The 19,226-nt window shown below is 37.1% G+C and overlaps 2 protein-coding genes and 1 long non-coding RNA gene across 4 annotated transcripts; all 3 read right to left on the minus strand.

Annotated features, from left to right (window-relative positions):
- Positions 1–7,357: 7,357 nt before the first annotated feature.
- On the minus strand, positions 7,358–10,406 carry LOC116135814 (putative disease resistance RPP13-like protein 1). The gene is made up of 2 exons (XM_031421531.1): positions 7,671–10,406; positions 7,358–7,435 (listed from the first exon to the last, which is right to left on the minus strand). Exons 1-2 carry the CDS (start codon positions 10,404–10,406, stop codon positions 7,358–7,360), a joined length of 2,814 nt encoding a protein of 937 aa, XP_031277391.1.
- A 2,556-nt stretch (positions 10,407–12,962) lies between these two features.
- On the minus strand, positions 12,963–13,851 carry LOC116135776. Its single transcript, XR_004128942.1, has 4 exons — positions 13,640–13,851; positions 13,477–13,541; positions 13,350–13,393; positions 12,963–13,277 (listed from the first exon to the last, which is right to left on the minus strand). It is a non-coding gene; the product is annotated as an uncharacterized LOC116135776 (long non-coding RNA).
- A 93-nt stretch (positions 13,852–13,944) lies between these two features.
- On the minus strand, positions 13,945–18,758 carry LOC116135801 (putative disease resistance RPP13-like protein 1). 2 transcript variants are annotated; one of them, XM_031421520.1, is made up of 2 exons: positions 18,486–18,758; positions 13,945–18,117 (listed from the first exon to the last, which is right to left on the minus strand). In XM_031421520.1, exon 2 carries the CDS (start codon positions 18,106–18,108, stop codon positions 14,017–14,019), a length of 4,092 nt encoding a protein of 1,363 aa, XP_031277380.1. In that variant the 5' UTR covers positions 18,109–18,117; positions 18,486–18,758; the 3' UTR covers positions 13,945–14,016. The 2 variants fall into 2 exon arrangements, with proteins under 2 accessions (XP_031277380.1, XP_031277381.1); XM_031421521.1 differs by having other exon boundaries at positions 13,945–18,122.
- Between the last annotated feature and the right edge of the window lie 468 nt (positions 18,759–19,226).

The raw sequence follows: 19,226 nt of genomic DNA on the forward strand, positions 1-19,226 counted from the left end.
GCCGACATAAACAAGAAATATTTAGTTCACGAGACAAGAACATCTAATAATTGGCATGAAAAGAAGAGGATCAAAGGGTTTAGATAAATATATTCTTACCTTCATCAATTACCCAACTCCTGAAATATTTGTCCAGTGTCATAGAGTCAAATTTCAATGCCGCACAGCATCTTTCTTCCATCAACTTCTGCTTGGTAAAAGCTTGGAAGGGCTTGAGTGTGAAACCCCGTTTTTTTTAATCCAAATATACATTACATATTCTTTGTGATTTTATTTTTATGGAAGGGGATTTCTGTTAGTTTTTAAAAGTTTTATTGGGAGTGAAATTGCAAGAAAAGGAAGCTGCTGGCTTTGCATGTAAGAAGGGCCAAAATTTGGAGGTTTTTGAAGGAAAAGCTGATGTGGCAGGGGTTTAGCAGGATTATCTGTAATCTAGGGGCAGAAGCATAATTCTAGAAAGATTAAAAATATATAAAAAAAAGGGGGGGCTGATTTTCGCCCGGATGAAGGAAGAAGGAGACTCTGAGAGAAGAAAGAGGAAAGAATAAGAAGAAAAAAGAAAAGAAAAGAAAAGGGGGTTTTTGGTCGAAGAGAAAGAAAGAAGAAGGAAGGTGAGAAGGAAAAGAAGCGAGATAGAGAGAGTGGGTATGTGTCGGTTAAGAGAGTTGAAGAACATTAGTTCCAATTAAATTTGCATCCATGGGTAACATGCATGTAGTCTACTCTCTAATTTTCGTTACATTTCTCCAAAATTGAGATTCCTAAGCTAATTTCCTTGATTTTGGTTCAATAGGGGGAAAAGAAGGCAACTTTGAGGAGATCACACCAATTTGAGTTGAGCTTAAACTTGTGAGTGGCAAAAACTAAAAGTTTCTTCAAAATTCCAGCTTGCATGTTTTGATTGAGATGATCATTTTAATGGGTTTGGCAGCTTGTGTTGAATTGAGGTGTTAATTGTTGAGTTTGGCTTTTAAAAAAAAAAATGTGATGAAAGTTACATGCATGAAGTTATATTGCATTTGAATGTGTTGTAACAAGAATTGCATGTTATATTTTAGTTTATTGGTTTGAAATTCATGGAAGTTGTCTTTAATTGAATGCTCGACATTGTTTTTCCATGAGCGGAAAACGCATAAAAGAATTCTTTATAAAACAAATGACTTTCAAAGCTTGCATGTCACCTTAAGCTTACTGTTTTTCAGTTACTTGAAAAATCATGTTGAATTGAATAATTGGAAATGTTGTTCATTCGGTAAAGATGAGTTGTTTGAAAAGATTTTTGGATGTCTTTACTGTGATATAAGTCCTTCTGTGATGAACTTTTAAAACCTTATCTCAAGTATTTATGGAACCTATATGTTGCTGTTGGAAGTGTCCTGATATTGATCAAGATGATTCAAAGGTTTTATCAAAATGTCTTATTAGTTAAATGCAAGCCATGTACTTTCAATTGTGTGTTAATGATAAAACTTCCTTAGATTGGAAGTCATTGATCAACTTGATCAACTTCCTTAGATTGGAAGGCAACTCTACGAGATTTGAGCAATCTCTTAATAGCAAACCTTGCAAGATGAGTAGCGAACATATTGAATCCGGTAACCTTGTGATCATAGTGTTGGAGAGGTTGACATATCTTAGATATCTTTAACCTTCAATTGTATTGGGTAACTCTGTAATATCCTGTTTCTCTAGAGATAGCACCCTCGGTTTCTTAAACTTTGGCAGCAAATCTGAAAGAAGCAAATCAGTAATGCGATGGCTATCATCATCATGTCGGAGTCCCGGAAGAAATGTTCGTAAGTTTTCAACTTCATAGAATAACTCAAATTTATGTTCCTCATCACAACTAGTGGATGTATCAGAACTGGAAGCCCTTTTGAATGTTCCTGGTTGCTCAGTGAAATTTGTTTCTCTGTAAATCCATCAGGCCATAGTTTTCACAAGGTCGTGCATTCTATATTTAGAAGCACAACTACTTGAATGTTGAAAAAGACATCTTTTCAATAGTGCTTGGAAAAACCTACTGACTATATCTTCCATTTGCTCATTCTCTTGTGCTCCTCCAATAAGACCTTCTGCAATCCATAGAAGAACAAGTTCCTTTTCCTCAAATTCATAATCGTCAGGTAAAACTGCACAATAAACAAAACATCTTTCTAACCATAAAGGAATATATTGGTAGCTTAACTTTAACACGGGAAGAATCTCATTATCCTCAGCTAAATCCCATATATTAGTGTCCACTATACATTCCCATTCATCATCCCATACAAATCTTATAAGCCCACCAAGAATACAAGCTGCCAAGGGTAAGCCTTTACACATATCACAAACTTTTTTACGGATCCATGGTAAATCACCATAACTTTGATGAATTGCAAGCTTCCTGAACAGAGACCAGCAAGCTTTATCTGACAGTACCTCTAATGTATAAGGCTCAATATTGAGATCGACTGGAAACTCAATATTTACTTCGCGGGTTGTCACTAATATCTTGCGGGGCTTCAGCCGTAAAAGAAGACTTTAGCGCTTCCCACAAATGATAATTCACTGTCGAAACATCATCGAAGACAAACAAGAATTTCTTACCAAAAATTGCTTCTTTCAGTTGAACCAGCACCTCATCTAAATCCTTTAGATTACAGGATTTAGAAGTGATTGACTCTAGAATGGCCTTGGAGATTCTAAAAACATTGGAATCTTTGTGGACAGAAACCCAAGCTCTTGGTTTGAAGCCTTCCATTGCCTCATCATCATACACAAATCGAGTAAATGTTGTTTTGCCAATTCCTGCTGTGCCGATAATCGGTATTATACTAAAGTTGGTATGACCACTTTCTTCAAGCCTTAACACCATTTCAAGTATTTTATTTTTATCTTCATCTCGCCCATAAATAGTTTTGGTTACCGAAGCCCACCGATATACAGCTCTATCAATCACTCTCAGTCCAAGTATATGTCTCTTGGTATTGAGTTTTTCCATTCGGCCAATGTTATCAATTATTCTGGAACTCAGACTCTCATCATCAAACGATGTAACAGCCCTTGTGTTCGAACCTGTGAAACTGGATGAGGCCCTTTAATGAACTTTTCTTGCCCGTAGTGGTCGGACTTAGAGCCATCACTTTGAGGCGTGAAGCTTTTTGGGAAATCTCATCCAGTATCTCCTCCACATCATCAGCCAACTCTTTAACGTCATCTAGCCACATTTTCACATCCACTTTCGACAGTAGCTCCTCGTTTTCCTCACAGTTGATAGCTTTCATGAAAATCTGCAACATAGTACTCCACTGGTTTAGCTTTAAAAATAGGCCCTTTTGCCCTGAAATTGCTGCTAGGTGCTTCAACTCAGAGGAAGGCGCTTGCAGACTGTTCACTAACCTACTGAGAAGCGCCCTGACCTCCCGAGCCATGAATTTCTTGTAGAACTGTCACACAAAAGAGAAGGAATATGAGACAGAGCAAGAGCCTGATTATCTTCATGTGCATATATGCTTTAAAACAATAAAATGAATAAATAAATAAATAAAAAGATATTTAGAAGTAGCCGTGTCCTCTTACCTCTATCCTAATGGCAGTTGGAGAGTCAACTTCCTGACGCAGCGATGTTGTGATAAGAACCTTTCATGTCACATCCTGAGATTTTTTTATAGTAGAAATCCTGTGATTTTCATCCTAAACAAAGGAGGTGAATAAGAGAGAAATTAATTAGGCATTTATTATGCCCAAGAGAAGATCCCAATTCCCAATGATACAAAAGGAGAACATACTATTGTTACAGATTTGGGCAAGTGATGAATAATTTGTCTTAGAGGTTTTTTGATCAATAATAATATTCACAATGGAATTAATTTCCTGCTGATTAGAGCTGCATCAAACCCCCATATCTTATTAAAATTCAGTGCCAGGGCAGCAGATTAATCAACCCATTTTTGTGACACCTCTTGCTTGCTTCACAATCTTTATAGAAACCATACCTTAACCCCCTCACATTAATGTATCAAAATTGTCATTTCAAGTTTATAAAATAACATGGCCTGATAATACAAGAATGGCATTGGAGACAAAATTTTCTCACCAAATGCCTAAATGTAAACCTTCAGAAGTCAACTCACACATTACTGTCATTAAACCTCCTCCCAACAGAGGATAAATACAAGTTATAGAGAAACAAGTTATAACTAGCAAATTTATATTATATTCAACTGTCAAATTTCTGATACAAGTTCTTATATTCAAAGTAACCTGGCCCAGCTGACATATAACAAGGAGTACCAGTCACCGCGTCTTTAAAATTTTACACACCAGTGTGTAAGCATATTCCAATTTTACTTGGAAAAACTTACTGCCTATATCTTCCAATTGCTCATCCTCTTGTGCTCCTCTAAACAAACTAACGATTTGATTTTGAGAAACAGAAGATTAGCAAGTTGATCTGTGTAACTTGACAGCTAGTTAATTGTTATGATCAAATCAAATTCCTTCCCAAACCAAAACATAAATACAAAACCTTCAGAATTCATCTTATCTATTACAGCACCATACTTTCAAGTCTCTCATTAAACCTCTGCCCAACAGAGGATAGACACATAATATCATCTTGATAAACACTCCTCGATATTTATGCTGGAAACTCATGAAGTTGGTCACATTGTGGAGTTTGGAGCTACAAGTTTGGCGGCAAAAGTTTCAAAGTTCAACTGCTGCTGTTTTTGGTTTTACTGTAATTTAGTGGAGCTGAATTTCTTTGATTAATATAATGTATAAATTAGGTAAATTCAGCTCTGTAAATTAGCTGTTGATTAGGTGATTATGTAATGTGATATGTTTGTAGTTGTTAGCAAAGTATGGTTGATGATTTTTTATTGTAAAACCTGCTGCAGAGTAGGTGCAACAGTGATGTAAACTTTGTGTATTTTTTGCCTTTGTTGCTTAATGGAATCGAGACCAATTACGTATTTTGTTTTCTTAGTTGAATTCTCTGTAGTTTTTCCTTAGAATACTCCAGCTTGAAACCAACCTCTCATTCCTTTGATGGTGAGGTTTTTAAGTGAGCCCAAACATCCAAGTGAAGGCAGGACTTTGCATTTTTCACATTTTTCCGGTATTAAGACCACCATTTAAGAATATGTTGAATCTCCAACCCAGCTTGAAAATCTTGTGCCGCTGTAGCCTTTGATGTTGAGTACCTCCAAATTTGCATGAGGTTATAACGCATTCAGTACATTCTCTTCCACCAACTGATTTCGTGTTTCATCCAACTGAGATTCCCACTCTAGTACCAGCACTTTCAGATACATCTTATCAATTAATAAGAAGTCCTCTGTGTCTTGTGGAGAAACTACATTGTGCAATCCTGAAATGTAAAGGTCATGAAGAAACTTTGACTTCTTCAAGTAATTCAAAGCAGATCCTCTGCCTTTGCCTACAATAAAATTTAGTAATATTTTGAGACATTTCAACTCTTCCATTCCTAATGGCATCTCTTTTATTAGATTGACACCGCTAATATCAAGATGTCTTAAATTGATCAAATCCTTCAAGTCAGAAGGCAACTCTATGATCTTGTGTCTGAAGGAAGATTTTATTCAATTGATTCAAGTACATTAAAAAACTACACCATCCTTTATATGTTAGTTAAAGGGATAACAACCCCTAACTACCCTAAACTGAATTTTGACAGCAGTTAAAGGGGATTAGAATTCATAAACTAACAATAACTACTCTTCAAATAACTTGAAATTTGAATTTCCAGGATCATGCCGCGGCATGCTTTTTGGTGTGCCACCGCATGATGCTCTCGGGTCAATTCTGGGACTCTTCCTCAGACTCGCGTCACGGAATGGTTTTCTGAATATCGCAACATTCTTCCTTGATGCCGTGGCATGGCTTTTGCAATGTCGCTGCATTGGGCTCTCTGAAATTCCTAGAGGCAAGCTCTCTTCTTCAAGCCACGGCATTCCATTTTCTTAACTGCGGCATGGAACCCTCTAGATTAATTTTGGAGAAAGTCTTCCTTTCATGCCGCGGCACTCCTTTTCCCATGCTGTCGCATACCTTGCTTCTACCATCGTCAAAATCCAAAGTAGGAGCCACCAACGGAGGTAAATCACATAACCTTGTATGGTTTTATATGTTGATTAGTCATTTCTTTTCCTGTCGAGTTCTTCCAATCGATTTGTCATATCCATTATGTTAGAGCTCAAATCGCCATCCAACACAGCATTCGGATTCAAACTTGTGAAATTAGCAGGGATGATCGTTAAGGACTTTTCTTGCCTGTGGTCCGCCTCTGACAAGCAGGCAATGACCCAAATTCATCCAGTATGTCCTTCAAATTATCAATCACGTTTTGGACATCGTACAGCCACACTATGAATTCCACATTGGCCTGGTTCCTGTATTTTCCTCAGGAACTACTTTCATAAATGTCTTCAAGATTTCTAGCCACTTCTCTAGAATTGAGCATAGTTGCTCTTGACCTGCAATTTGCTTCATCTCATACGACATCAGTCTCATTCTTTCCAACAACATATCGAGCATATTATGGAGCGAGTTAAACATGGTTGAGAACTGTCATATAAAGAGAAGGATGATATGTGAAATGACACTCAGACTATAATCACTTAAAATGGTGCAAGAACTCTGAAAATGAATAATACAACAATAGAATTTATAATTTATTTTTTATAATTCATCAACTTAATTGATGTTTTCAGAAATGGTTGATAAAATTAATCAAGTCTGTCTCAGTCTATAACTATCAATATACTATGAAAAATATCATTTATATAATTTAATTGTGCTTATAGGTTCTGAATAATTATCCCGTCACAACTGTAAAATGGGGCAAGATCCAGTTAACAGGAATCTGTAACCATATATATCTAAGTTCAAATTAATGATGACTGAATAAATGGTATGAAGATGATGATAAACACACATCAAAATGTAAATATGAAAATAATAATTCGAAAAACAGATTTAAAAAGAAGTAAATTTTTCAGCAGTGTGCTTACCTTAACACCGAGAAAACAAGAGTAGAGTTTGAGAGAGAGTTAGTACGAGCATGATGAGAGAGAGAATAAGAGAAATAATTGAGAATTTGATCAGATAGTTTATTATTGATATTTTCACTTTAAAATTGTTAGGAAAATAATTAAATGTGCATACTGACAATACATCATAATATAATATGAATGCATTTCAGAATATTTCAGAAAGCTAAAGTGAAGTGAAAATGAAGAACAGAGTGTTTTAAAGTTTTAAATATATTAAGACAAACACAAAAACAGACAATATTCCATCACAGGTGCTTTTATAGGTTTATTCATCAAATAGGAAAAACAGACATCCATTAGCTATCACTAGACAATAGTTGCCTTAACTCCAGTTGAACTTCGTATCCTAGCTCTGCGTCTTCAATAAGATAGGCCTGCATAAACAAACAATAATAAGATAATTAAATTACAGATTATGGATTAAAATATAAGATATGAATCATTGCTATTAATTTCAAGGTTGAGGGGAAACAAAACATGGTTGAAGAGATCACAATGTAATAACTGGATCCAGATCATACATTCTCTTCTTGGAGGCAATGAAAACCTTACCTCAATCAGTTATGGAAATCTGAAATATCTGTTAGAGACTTAAGTACCGCACTGCACCTTACGTCCATCTATTTCTGCTTCGCAAAACCCTGGAAGTCTTGTGAACAAAACCTCTAACACCCCACATTCCTCAATTCTAAGTTTAAACCAATGATAGTCAATTTCGGGTAACTTTCCACGGAGTTTGGGGCATTTCACAAGGGATAGCTCATCCAAGCTAGGGAATATTTCAACATCCTCATTTTCTTCAACAGGATCCCAGCGCTCCCATTCTTGAAAATCTTCAAAACAAAGAGTCTTCAGTGATTTAAAAGGAGTTGAACAATCTTTTCCGAAAAGCTTAGAACCTATCCTTTTTATTTCTATCATTCCTTTAATAGTGAGCTGTTCAAGCGAGCCCAAACTTCCAAGTGAAGGCAATACTGTGCATTTTTCACATCTTTCTAGTGTTAACAGCACTATGTTTGAATATGTTGAATCTCCAAGCCAAGATGAAAATCTTGTACTGGCGTAGCCTTTGATTGTGAGTTCTTTCAGATTTTGGTGAGGTTGGAGAGTGTCCAGTACATTTTCTTCCACTGACTCATCTCGTGTGTCATCCAACTGAGAATCCCACTCTAATACCAGCACTTTCAGATCCTTCTTATCAATTAATACGGAGTCCTGTGTATCTTTTACATTATGTATTCTTGAAATGTATAGTTCACGAAGAAACTTTAAGTTTTCCAAATCCTTCAAATAAGAGCCTACACCTTTGCCTAGAATAAAATTGAGTAATGTTTTAAGACATGTCAATTCTTTCATTCCTGATGGCATTTCTCTAAGTAAATTGACACCAGTAACATCAAAATGCCATAAATTAACCAGTTTCCTCAAATTGGAAGGCAACTCTACCAGATGAGAGCAATCCCTTAACAGCAAAATTTGCAAGATGAATAGTGAACATATTGAATCAGGTAATGTTCTGATCATAGTGCTCGAGAGGTTGACATATCTTAAATATCTCAAACCTTCAACTGAATTGGGTAACTTCGTAATATTGTGCTTCTCCAAAGATAGCACCCTTAACTTTTTGAACTTTGGCAGCAAATCTGAGAGAAGCATATCAGTAATACGATGACTGTCATCATTACATAGGAGTCTTGGCATAAATGTCCGTAAGTTGTCAACATCATAGAATAGTCCAAATTTATTTTTCTTATCACACTCTGGTTGCTCATTGACCCCCGGCACATCTTCAGATCTGGAATATACTGTTTCTTCATGAATCCATCGGGCCATAGTTTTGACAAGGTCATGCATTCTATATTTAAAAGCATGACTACTTGAATGTTCAAGAAGAGATCTTTCCAATAGATCTTGGAAAATCTTACTGCCTCTATCTTCCAACTGCTCACATATCATTAGCTCATCCTCTGGTTGTCCGCCAATTAGACACTCTGCTATCCATAGAAGAACAAGTTCCTTTTCTTCAAATTCATAATCATCAGGTAAAATTGCGCAATAAACAAAACATCTTTGTAACCATAAAGGAAGATGTTGGTAGCTTAACTTTAGCACAGGAAGAATTTCACTATCCTCTGTCAAATCCCATATTTTAGTGTTCAATATACATTCCCATTCATCACTCCACTTAAAGCGTATAAGCCCACCAAGAATACTAGCTGCCAAGGGTAAGCCTTTACACATATCAATAACTTCTTCACGAATTAATTGTAAACCAGCATACTGCCGATCAAATGCATGCATCTTGAACACGGACCAGCAGGCTGCATCTGACAGTACCTCGAGCTGATAAGGTCGAATACTGAGATTGAATAGAAACTCAATATCTACTTCTCTGGTTGTCATTAATATCTTGCTTCCCGGGGCTCCAGCCATAAAGGAAGACTTTAGAGTTTCCCACAAACCATGATATTCCATCGAAACATCATCTAAGACAAACAAGAATTTCCTACCAAAAATTGCTCCATTCAGTTGAGCCAGCACTTCATCTAAATCCTTTAGATTACAGGATTTAGATGTGATTGACTCTAGAATGGCCTTGCAGATTCTGAAAACATTGGAATTCTCGTAGAGGGAAACCCAGGCTCTTGGTTTGAAGTCTTCCACTGCCTTATCATCATAGACAAGTCGTGCGAGCGTTGTTTTTCCAACTCCTGCTCTGCCAATGATGGGTATTACACTAAAGTTGGCATGATCTCTCGCTTCATCCCTTAACACCATTTCTAGTATTTTCTCTTTATCTTCGTCTCGCCCATAAATAGTTTTGGCTCGGGAACCCGCAGAGAAAAGTACAGCTCTAAGAGTCACTCTCAGTCCAAGTGCATATCTTTTGGTATTGAGTTTTTCCAATTGGCTAGTTATATCAATTATTCTGGAACTCAGATTCTCATCATCAAAAGACGTAACAGCCCTTGTGTTCGAACCTGTGAAACAAGCAGGGATGAGGCCCTTTAGTGAACTTTTCTTGCCCATGGTAGTCTGACTTTGAGCCATCATTTTGAGATGTGAAGCTTGTTTGGAAATCTCATCCAGTATCTCCTCCATATCATCGGTCAACTCTTTTACTTGATCCAGCCACATTTTCACTTCCACATTCGACAGTAGCCCCTCGTTGAGCTCAAAGTCGATAGCTTCCATGAAAATCCGCAGCATAGTACTCCACTGGTTTAGCTTTAAAAATATGTCCTTTTGCCCTGAAACTGCTGCTAGGTGCTTCAACTCAGAAGAAGGCTCTTCCAGTCTGTTCAGTAACCTACGGAGAAACGCACTAAGCAAGTTTCCATCCATGAATTTCTCTTAGAACTGTCATACAAAAGAGAACGAGAGCTTGATTATCCTCATGGTAAATATATACTCTTATCTATACGTAAAACCGATCATTTTACTATGAATGGTAAATATGAAAAATAAGAAATCAACAAACCAAAAACAAATATTTAAGACACCGAAAAACTTGCACCGAAATTGTGTACTGGTTTACGTGTAACATGTCTCTGATTTTTTTAACAATTTTTTTCTAGTGAACGACCGTCCCTCAAATTTGGACGACCGTTCACTCACATGGACACCCGTCCATATTATATAGACGGGCGTCCATATACAAGGGACGGGCGTCCCTATTTAAAAGACGCCCATCCCTGATTAAAATATAATAAAAAAATATTATAAACATTAGAGACGGCCGTTCATCCGTTATAGACGATCATCCCTTTAATATGGATGGGCGTTCATATACAAGGGATGGGCGTCCCTGATTAAAATACAATAAAAAAATATTATAAACATTGGGGACGGCCATTCATCCGTTATGGACGGTCGTCCCTTTATTTTGGACGGGGGTCCGCAAATAAGGGATGTCCATCCTTAACCAAAATATGAAAATAAAAATAAAAAAAATAAAAAAAACTTTGGGACGGCCGTCCCTTACATTTGGACTGGCATCCATTAGGAATGGACGCCAGTCAGGCGTCCATTTCCATACTTCAAAAAAAAAAAAAAAAAAAAAACATTTTAAATGAAACAAGGAGTGGTTGCTGCTCGTTCATCTTGGCTGCTGCTCGTTCTTTCTTGAAGATGAAGACGCAGCAGTGGCTGCTATGGACAATCCTCAGTTTTCTTAAATGATAATTTGAAATTAATGGAATGAGGGTGCAATCTAACTCTAGCACCACTTGCAGTCTCAACAAATCTTTTTCTATTTTTATGAGGTGGACGCAACCTTGCCACCATTGGATACAAACCAGCCACAAGGACTGCATGTAGTATGCCTAGCACATGTGCATTCTGGCTACAGCTTGAGACATCTTCTAGAATAAACCCATTCCTAACTAATTCTGTCTGAAGCTGCTTATGCATACCAAGCAGCATATTCATGATGCTTGAAGAGAAGAAATACTGAGAACAAAACCGTGCTTCTTGAACCCTCTGTTTTGCATTCCTCCAGCACTCAAAAGCTACTATGACTGCTAGCTGATCACTCTACCCACCGTACAATGAAGCAAGCTCAAATTTAGCAGCAGTTGCTCTCTTCTTTTCATTTGGTAACATAGGAAGGGTAAACGGATCCCTATAGTCAGAAGCACATGCAAGTGTCAAAGCTGGGTCTTGACAGTTCATCGTTATGGCAAAGAAAAGCATCTTGCTCATTAATGGATGAACAGAAAGAGAGCAAAGCTGGGTCCTGTTCGGGGCTGAGAGCAAAATGAAAATGGTGGAGAAGCTATGCAAAATGGTGGAGAAGAAGAAGACGTTTCGATTTTTTTTTTTTTTTAAAAGTATGGACAGGCCGTCCAAACGTAAGGGACTGGCGTCCATTCCTAATGGCGTAAGGGACGGCCGTCCCAAATTTATGGACGGCCGTCCCAAAGTTTTTTTTTTTTTTTTAATTTTCATATTTTGATTAAAGACGGGCGTCCCTTATTTGTGGACACCCGTCCCTAATTTTTATAAAAAAAAATTATTCCATTTTAGTAATGGGTATATGGACGCCCGTCCATATAATATGGACGGGCGTTCATGTGAGTGAATGGCCGTCCAAATTTGATGGACGGCCGTTCACTAGAAAAAAATTATTAAAAAAATAGAGGCGTATTACACGTAGGCCGGTATACAATTTCGGTGCAAATTTTTCGGTGTCTGTAGCATTATTAAATATTTAAATACTTGTAGTAATTAAGAATTGAATTTGTATGTTTTTATATAAGAAATTTGTGATAAAACAACAATGTTATGTACCATGAAAAAAGGTGTGTCATTTAATGATATGTGATTGTTTCAGATTTAGACAAAGTAGGTTCATAATTAATTAACGTTTTGAAGAAATACAGGATGTAGGATACCCCATTTAGTTGACATTTTTTCCTATCATTTTATTTAATTATTATCTACTCATGAAAAATGTAATTTATTTAATTTAATTATGAACATAAGCCCAATTAAAAAGTTAAAAAAAAAGTATATTGATGGTGCATATGTTCTGCAATAATTATCCTCTCACAAAGTGTAAAAAAAGGCAAGATCCAGTTAAGAGGAATCCGTATCGTTTTATATCTAAGCTTAAATTGATGATAAATGAATAAAATGGTATAAAGATGCTGATAAACATACATAAAAAGAAGTAAAATTTCCAGTATTGTGCATACTTTAACACTGAGAAAACAAGAGTAGTGTTTGAGAGAGCGTGATAAGAGAGAGAATAAGAGAAATAATTGAGAGTCTGATAAGAGAGGTCGAAATATCTGTAGTCAGACTGTAGACAAAATAATTGAGTTTTGTTGACACTTTGAGAGCAGCCCAGAACCACCCATTTAGTTGAGTTCTTGTTGTAGATCAGGAATTGATGACAGATGTGAAAGCTTTTATCATTACCATATTATTCAATACAAACAAAGAATTGGCTTAACAGAAATAATCATCCAAACAACCAAAATTCCTTTACAGAAATCTTCCAATTAAATTTCATCCTCCATCTCATCTCGACGAGCATAATAAATCGACTTGGCTAGGAAGGGCGGCGTGGAGGAGAAAGAGGCTCAGGCTGAGATCTGGCCTGGCCAATCTCCCAATGAGAATTACTAATGTATGGAAAAATGATACGCCTCTACAATGATGCCTTGCTTTAAGTGAACCTCAACAACCAAAATTAAACTGAAACCATATCTGCCAAACGATAGGATTTGATTAAGTTCACAAATTTTTTTTTAAGCAATCAATTAAATGAAGTATGCTTACCAGAATACCAGGAAGCCTAGTTCATGTAGTCCACTTGCTTTCCACTGCTAAACAAAAGTAAACAATAATCAATAATAAAACAAAGAAACAAATGAAAATGAAAGAAAGAAAAACTTAGTTCAAGCACCCTGTTCCGCTCTAGGTCTCGATTATCTCTGGTCTTAAGCCCTCTGGATCATTGATAAGATTGGCCTACATAAAAAAAACCAATATTTAGTTCAAGAAGCAAGAACATTTAATAATTGGCATGGAAAGAAGGAGATCAAAGAGTTTAGATAAAGATACCTTACCTTCATCAATTACCCAACTCCTGAAATATCTGTCAACTGTCATAGAGTCAAAGTTCACTGCCGCACACCATCTTCCTTCCATCAACTTCTATTTTAATTTATAAAAAATTAACAGAAATATATTTCTCTGACCTTTCACCCAAAACTGTTGAAAGAATGAAGAAGCAGTTCACTTAAAAGAACAGAGATTATGAAAACTTCATTCGAATGTAATTAACATATATATGTTATCATAAAGTTCAAATATTTTTTTTTTTCGAATGAATAAATATTTTGTCCAGGTTTCGAAATTGACATACCTCTGATAGAGTACAAAGAAAGAATGTGGCAATTCTCTGGTTCTATTAACTTTCATTGTTCTTGACATCAAATTGAGCTTATTCCTCGTAAATGAATTTGTGATCAATCTCAACACAAGGAATGTGAGCTATCTTAGACCACTCTTTTCCTTTTCCCCTCTTGCACTGTTTTTCCAGCTTATAACAACCAAAAATACGTAATCGTAAAAGTGAAGGTGGCAGACCCTCCTCTGGAAGGGATGTGAGATTTGGGCATTCTCCTATCAACAAATGTTCGAGAGCCGTGAGACTTTGGAAACCTTGGGAAGATAGGTGTTTCAGTTTCTGGAATTTTTGAATTTTCAGCATAGTTAAAGAAGCAGGCAGTAGCATATTTTCTGGCGGAAAAGAAACAGCATCTGAGCATCCAAGAATAGAAAGATTTTTAAGACATCTCAGCCTCGGCAACCTCCACCCAAGAAGTGATGATTCACGGATATTCTGATCCTCAATCGAGAGAGATGTTAGGTTGATGGGAAAACCTTCGGCTGGACATGATGGGATGCTTGGACATTCTTGAATGGTCAATTCCTGAATAGAGTTGAGCTTGTTCATGCTGCTGTGTAAGGCTTCAAGTTTCGCACACTTACAAATTGAAACACTGGAAATGGAGGTTGGAAGCCCTCCTTGTGGGAGGCCAACAAGACTCAGACAATCATTTATATCAATCCCATGAAGACCGCTAAGATTGTGTAAACCATCAGGTAAGGATTGAAGTTTCTTGCAATTTGAGATCCGAATAAAACGAAGAGACAGGTTATTATGAAACCTTCCTGCTATTGACTCTAGCTTTTGACACCTGTCAATTTGCAGGTACTCAAGTGTCTCCGGTAACTTGTCTCTTACCAAGGTTGTGAGTTCTGAGCATTTCCGAATCTGAAGATGTTTGACTACTGCAGGTAACTCACCTCTTGGTGATATTGATGTGAGCTTTGGACAATTCCAAATCTCAAGGAATTTGAGTGCTGAAAATGATTGCTCTCCCAATGATACCCATTCAAGAGCTGGGCAGTTGGAGATGGACAAATGTTCAAGTTTGGATTCATTACTCGCTGAAGAAGGAGACCCCTCTCTACCATCGAACAGAGATTGCAGATTCTCACAATCTAATACTGAGAATCTTCTTAGTGAAGAAGGAAACTGGTCTCTGACAATGGATGTTAGAAAATCACAATCTTTGATTTCTAAGCATTCAAGATGAGAAAATTTTTCCAGGCCTTCAGGTAAGGATGTTAAAGCCTCACAATTTCGAATATATAGCTCTTGGAGGGAGGTCAGGATAGATGGCTCTTGTCTTAACCAATTTCCATACCCGGAAAAATCTGAAAGAGTCATAGACTTCAGTGATCCGGAATCAGTTAGACTACTGCACGCCATCTTTTTGCAGCCATCTATTTCTAATTCGCACAGCCTTGGAAAGCTTGAGAAGGAAACCACCAACTGCCCACATTTATAAACCACCAGTTTCTCTAATGACTGAAGATGATTAAATGGTGCTCCACAGAGTTTGGGGCAGTTTTTGATGGAAAGCTTTCGAAGACAAGGGAATCTTTCAACAGGCTCATATTCGCCAATAGGATCCCAATGTTCCCATTCTTCCATACCTTCAAAACAAAGATTCACCAATGATTGAAAGCAACCCTCCCCATATATCTCAGAACCAATCCTTTTTATTGCTGTCATGTTTTTGATGATGAGTTCTTCTAGTGATGTAAATAACCCCAATGAAGGCAAAGAAGTGCAATTTTTACAATTCTCCAACCTTAGGACCCTTAGTACCATTGGTTTTGAGTGTAACGAGGGATTCCCAGCCCAAGGTGGAAATTCTGTACCACCATAGCATTTGATCGTGAGTTCTTCCAGATTTTCGTGAGGTTGCAGCCAGTCAAGTACCCTTTCTTCTTCTGCAATATCTCGTGGATGATCAAGTTGAGGACTCCATTCTAGCACCAAAACTTTTAGGTGACGCATATCTCTCAATATGAATGTTGTTGGATGCTGTGAATTCTCTAGCTTTGAGATACAAAGCTTTTCACGGAGATCCTTTAAACACTTTAAATCTTCTAAATCAGATCCAATATCTTTCCCCACAATAAAATTAGATAATCTTTGGAGGCATGTCAAATCTTTCATTCCTAAAGGCATCTCTGATATTAAATTTGCACCTGATATATCAAGATGGCGTAGATTGATCAAATTCTTCATCATGGAAGGTAGCTTCAAGAGATAGCAACAATCTGCTAGTAACAAAATTTGCAAGTTGTACAACGAACTTGTTGACTCAGGTAAATATCTAATCTTAGTTTGAGAAAGGTTGAGGTACCTCAAATGTATCAAGCCTCCAAATGAATCTGGTAGCTCAGTGATGTAATATGTTGCTAGAGATAGCACTCTCAATTTTTTTAACTTCGGCATCAAATCATAAAGAAACAAAGAAGTTATGTAACGAGTACCATCTTCATATAGTCGCATCGGCAAGAATGTCCTCAAGCGCTTAACTTTACGGAAGACTTCAAATTTTTTCTTGCCATCATAATTACCAGAAATATAAGAAGAATGGCGAGCTGTTCTGATGTATTGCTCCTGGGATCCCAATTCATCTTTCAACTCTAAATATGTCCTTTTACTAACCCATTGGGTTAGATCATGGACCAGATCATGCATCGCAAATTTAGTGTTATCTCTACTTGACTTTTGAAAAAGGGATATTGACAATAGATCTCGAAAATACTCACCACCTATTTCTTCCAATTGTTTATTGTTTTCTGTTGCCTGAATAAGACCTTCTGTCATCCATAAAGACACAAGTTGTTTCTCCACGAAGTCAAAGTTCTTTGGAAAAATAGCACAATAAGCAAAGCACCTTTTTAAATGCCAAGGAAGATGGTAATAGCTTAATCTTAATACGGGCAGAATTTCATCATTTTCATATGATTCATTCCAGATTTCTTTGTTCAGTATCTCTTCCCACTCGTTCTCCCTTTGACGAGAGAGCAGGCCACCAAGAGTTTTTGCAGCTAAGGGCAAGCCTCCACACTTTGCAATAACTTTCTCACGAACTGACATCAGATTTGAATCTGCATCAGTAATTATATGCTTGAATGCATGCTCAATGAACACGGACCAACAATCCCGGTCTGCTAGGAGTGCTAATTCATGAATTTTGGTGGATCCAGGGATCCTTGATGCAACTTTAAGGTCACGTGCTGTCACAATTATCCTACCCTTTTGTGCTCCAGCGATAAAAGGAGATTTCAAGGATTCCCACTTGTCATAACCCGCACTCCAAACGTCATCTAAGACAAGTAAGAATTTTCTGTCTCGTACAAGCTCTCTCAATTCAGCCTGGATAGTATCTAAATTAGTCAGATTGCAGGAGGAGCGAGTAATTGACTCAAAAATTGCTTTTGAGATTCTCAAAACATCAAAGTCGTCAGAAACATAAATCCATGCTTTTAGGTTGAAATCTTCCACCGCTTCGTGATTGTACACCTCCTGAGCAAGTGTTGTTTTGCCAATTCCTCCCATGCCAACAATGGCTATCACATGACACTTGTCATCAATTGGTTTATCCCTTAACAGCATTTCAAGTATTTTAGCTTTATCATCATCTCTACCAAAAAAAGAAGATTTGGTTAGTGAAGTCGTATCAGTTGGTCTTGAGACTGCAGCAGTTGATAGGCCTGCACAATTTGCTTTGATCAACCCAAGCTGATCTTTTGTTTTACTCAGTTCTTCCAACCTAATGTCGATATCTTTTATCTTGGACCTCATACTCACTTTGAACTTAATAGCAGTTGGGCTCAAGGAAGTGAAACAAGTTGGGACAGAGCAAGGAAGACGATCTGCTATTAATCTGCACCGAAAAGCTTCAGTTGCAAATTCATCCAGAATGTCCTCAACATCATAAGCCAAGTCTTGTAAATCTTCCAGCCACATTTTCACAGCTTTCTCCGTCAGTTGCTTCTCCTCTGCATCACTGAGCACTGCCCCAATCATCTTCAACTTTTGCTCCCACTTTCCTATCTTCGAACGTACGCCCTCTTGAAGTGCAAACCGCAGCCCACCGCGCACCAATCTGTCAAACAGCACCTGAAGGGCCGCAGAGAGAAAGACCTCTCCCACAGGCATGGCTTTGGTCTAGTCTATCCAAAGAAAAGAAATGAAAAAGCTAAATTACCTCAAAGAGAATGATGTTCAATATATATATATATATCATAATTAAAGAGTTCCAGAGCCTTCTGACAACAACTACTAATTTCAACTAAGTATTCATGAAAAATATAATCTGTTTAATTTAATTATGGCATAAACCCAGGTAATTTTGCAAAAATCATCCTCCCTCAAGATATATAATAGATTCGTATCGAAGTTTAAATTAATAATTAAAATTACAAAACGGCATTAAGATGCTGATAAACATTCATCAAAATGTAAATATGAAAATAATGCATCAACGATCAAATTTAAAAATAAAAAAAAGGGTAAACTTGCAGTATTCTGCTTACCTGAACACTGAGAAAAGAAGAGTAGTGGAAATTGAGGTAGTCGGTAAGAGCGCCGAAGACTATGAGAAGTAATTGAGAGTAGCTAGAGAGATTGAGAGAGTTGTAGGAGAAACGTGATTACTTCCTCCGAGTAATCAAGAGTTTTGAGAGAGAAGCGTGTGGAGTGTTGAGTCAGAATGCCGGAAAATCAAAAGCAGTAAACGAAGAAACCGGTAGTACAGAAATTACTGCACTTTCATCAAGAAGTGCTATTGGGATGAGGTGCAAGGAAACTTCAGTGGAGATGCACCTACGCGTTCTTGACTTTTACGGGAGTTAATTAGTAGAACTTAATTTAATCAAATAAGCCTCAGAAGAGGACCAGAACATTTAAAAAAACAAGGTTGATTTCTATAGACACGTCCAGCCAAGCCCAAGTTCATAAGAGATCAATGTCGGCTTGAGCCAACCCACCATCAAAGAATATAGGAAAATGACAGAGTTATCCAAAATTGTACCCCAAATCCATACACCAAATGATATGATAAAATTTGATTAAAATTAACTTATAATGAATCGACGGTCAAGATTACGTCACGTTATTCAGTGCACATCATTCAATGACTATAGCATTACTCAAAGAGCAATACTATACTGATAAACAAATCTCATAAACTTTCTCGAACAAATCCAATTTGGTACTCTCACCACACTTCTAAGCAATGTTAGCATGCGGAAAAATTTATCAGAAAATAAAAATCA

Source organism: Pistacia vera, unplaced genomic scaffold (genome assembly GCF_008641045.1).
Source record: "Pistacia vera cultivar Batoury unplaced genomic scaffold, PisVer_v2 Contig303, whole genome shotgun sequence".
NCBI classification, from domain to species: Eukaryota; Viridiplantae; Streptophyta; class Magnoliopsida; order Sapindales; family Anacardiaceae; genus Pistacia; species Pistacia vera.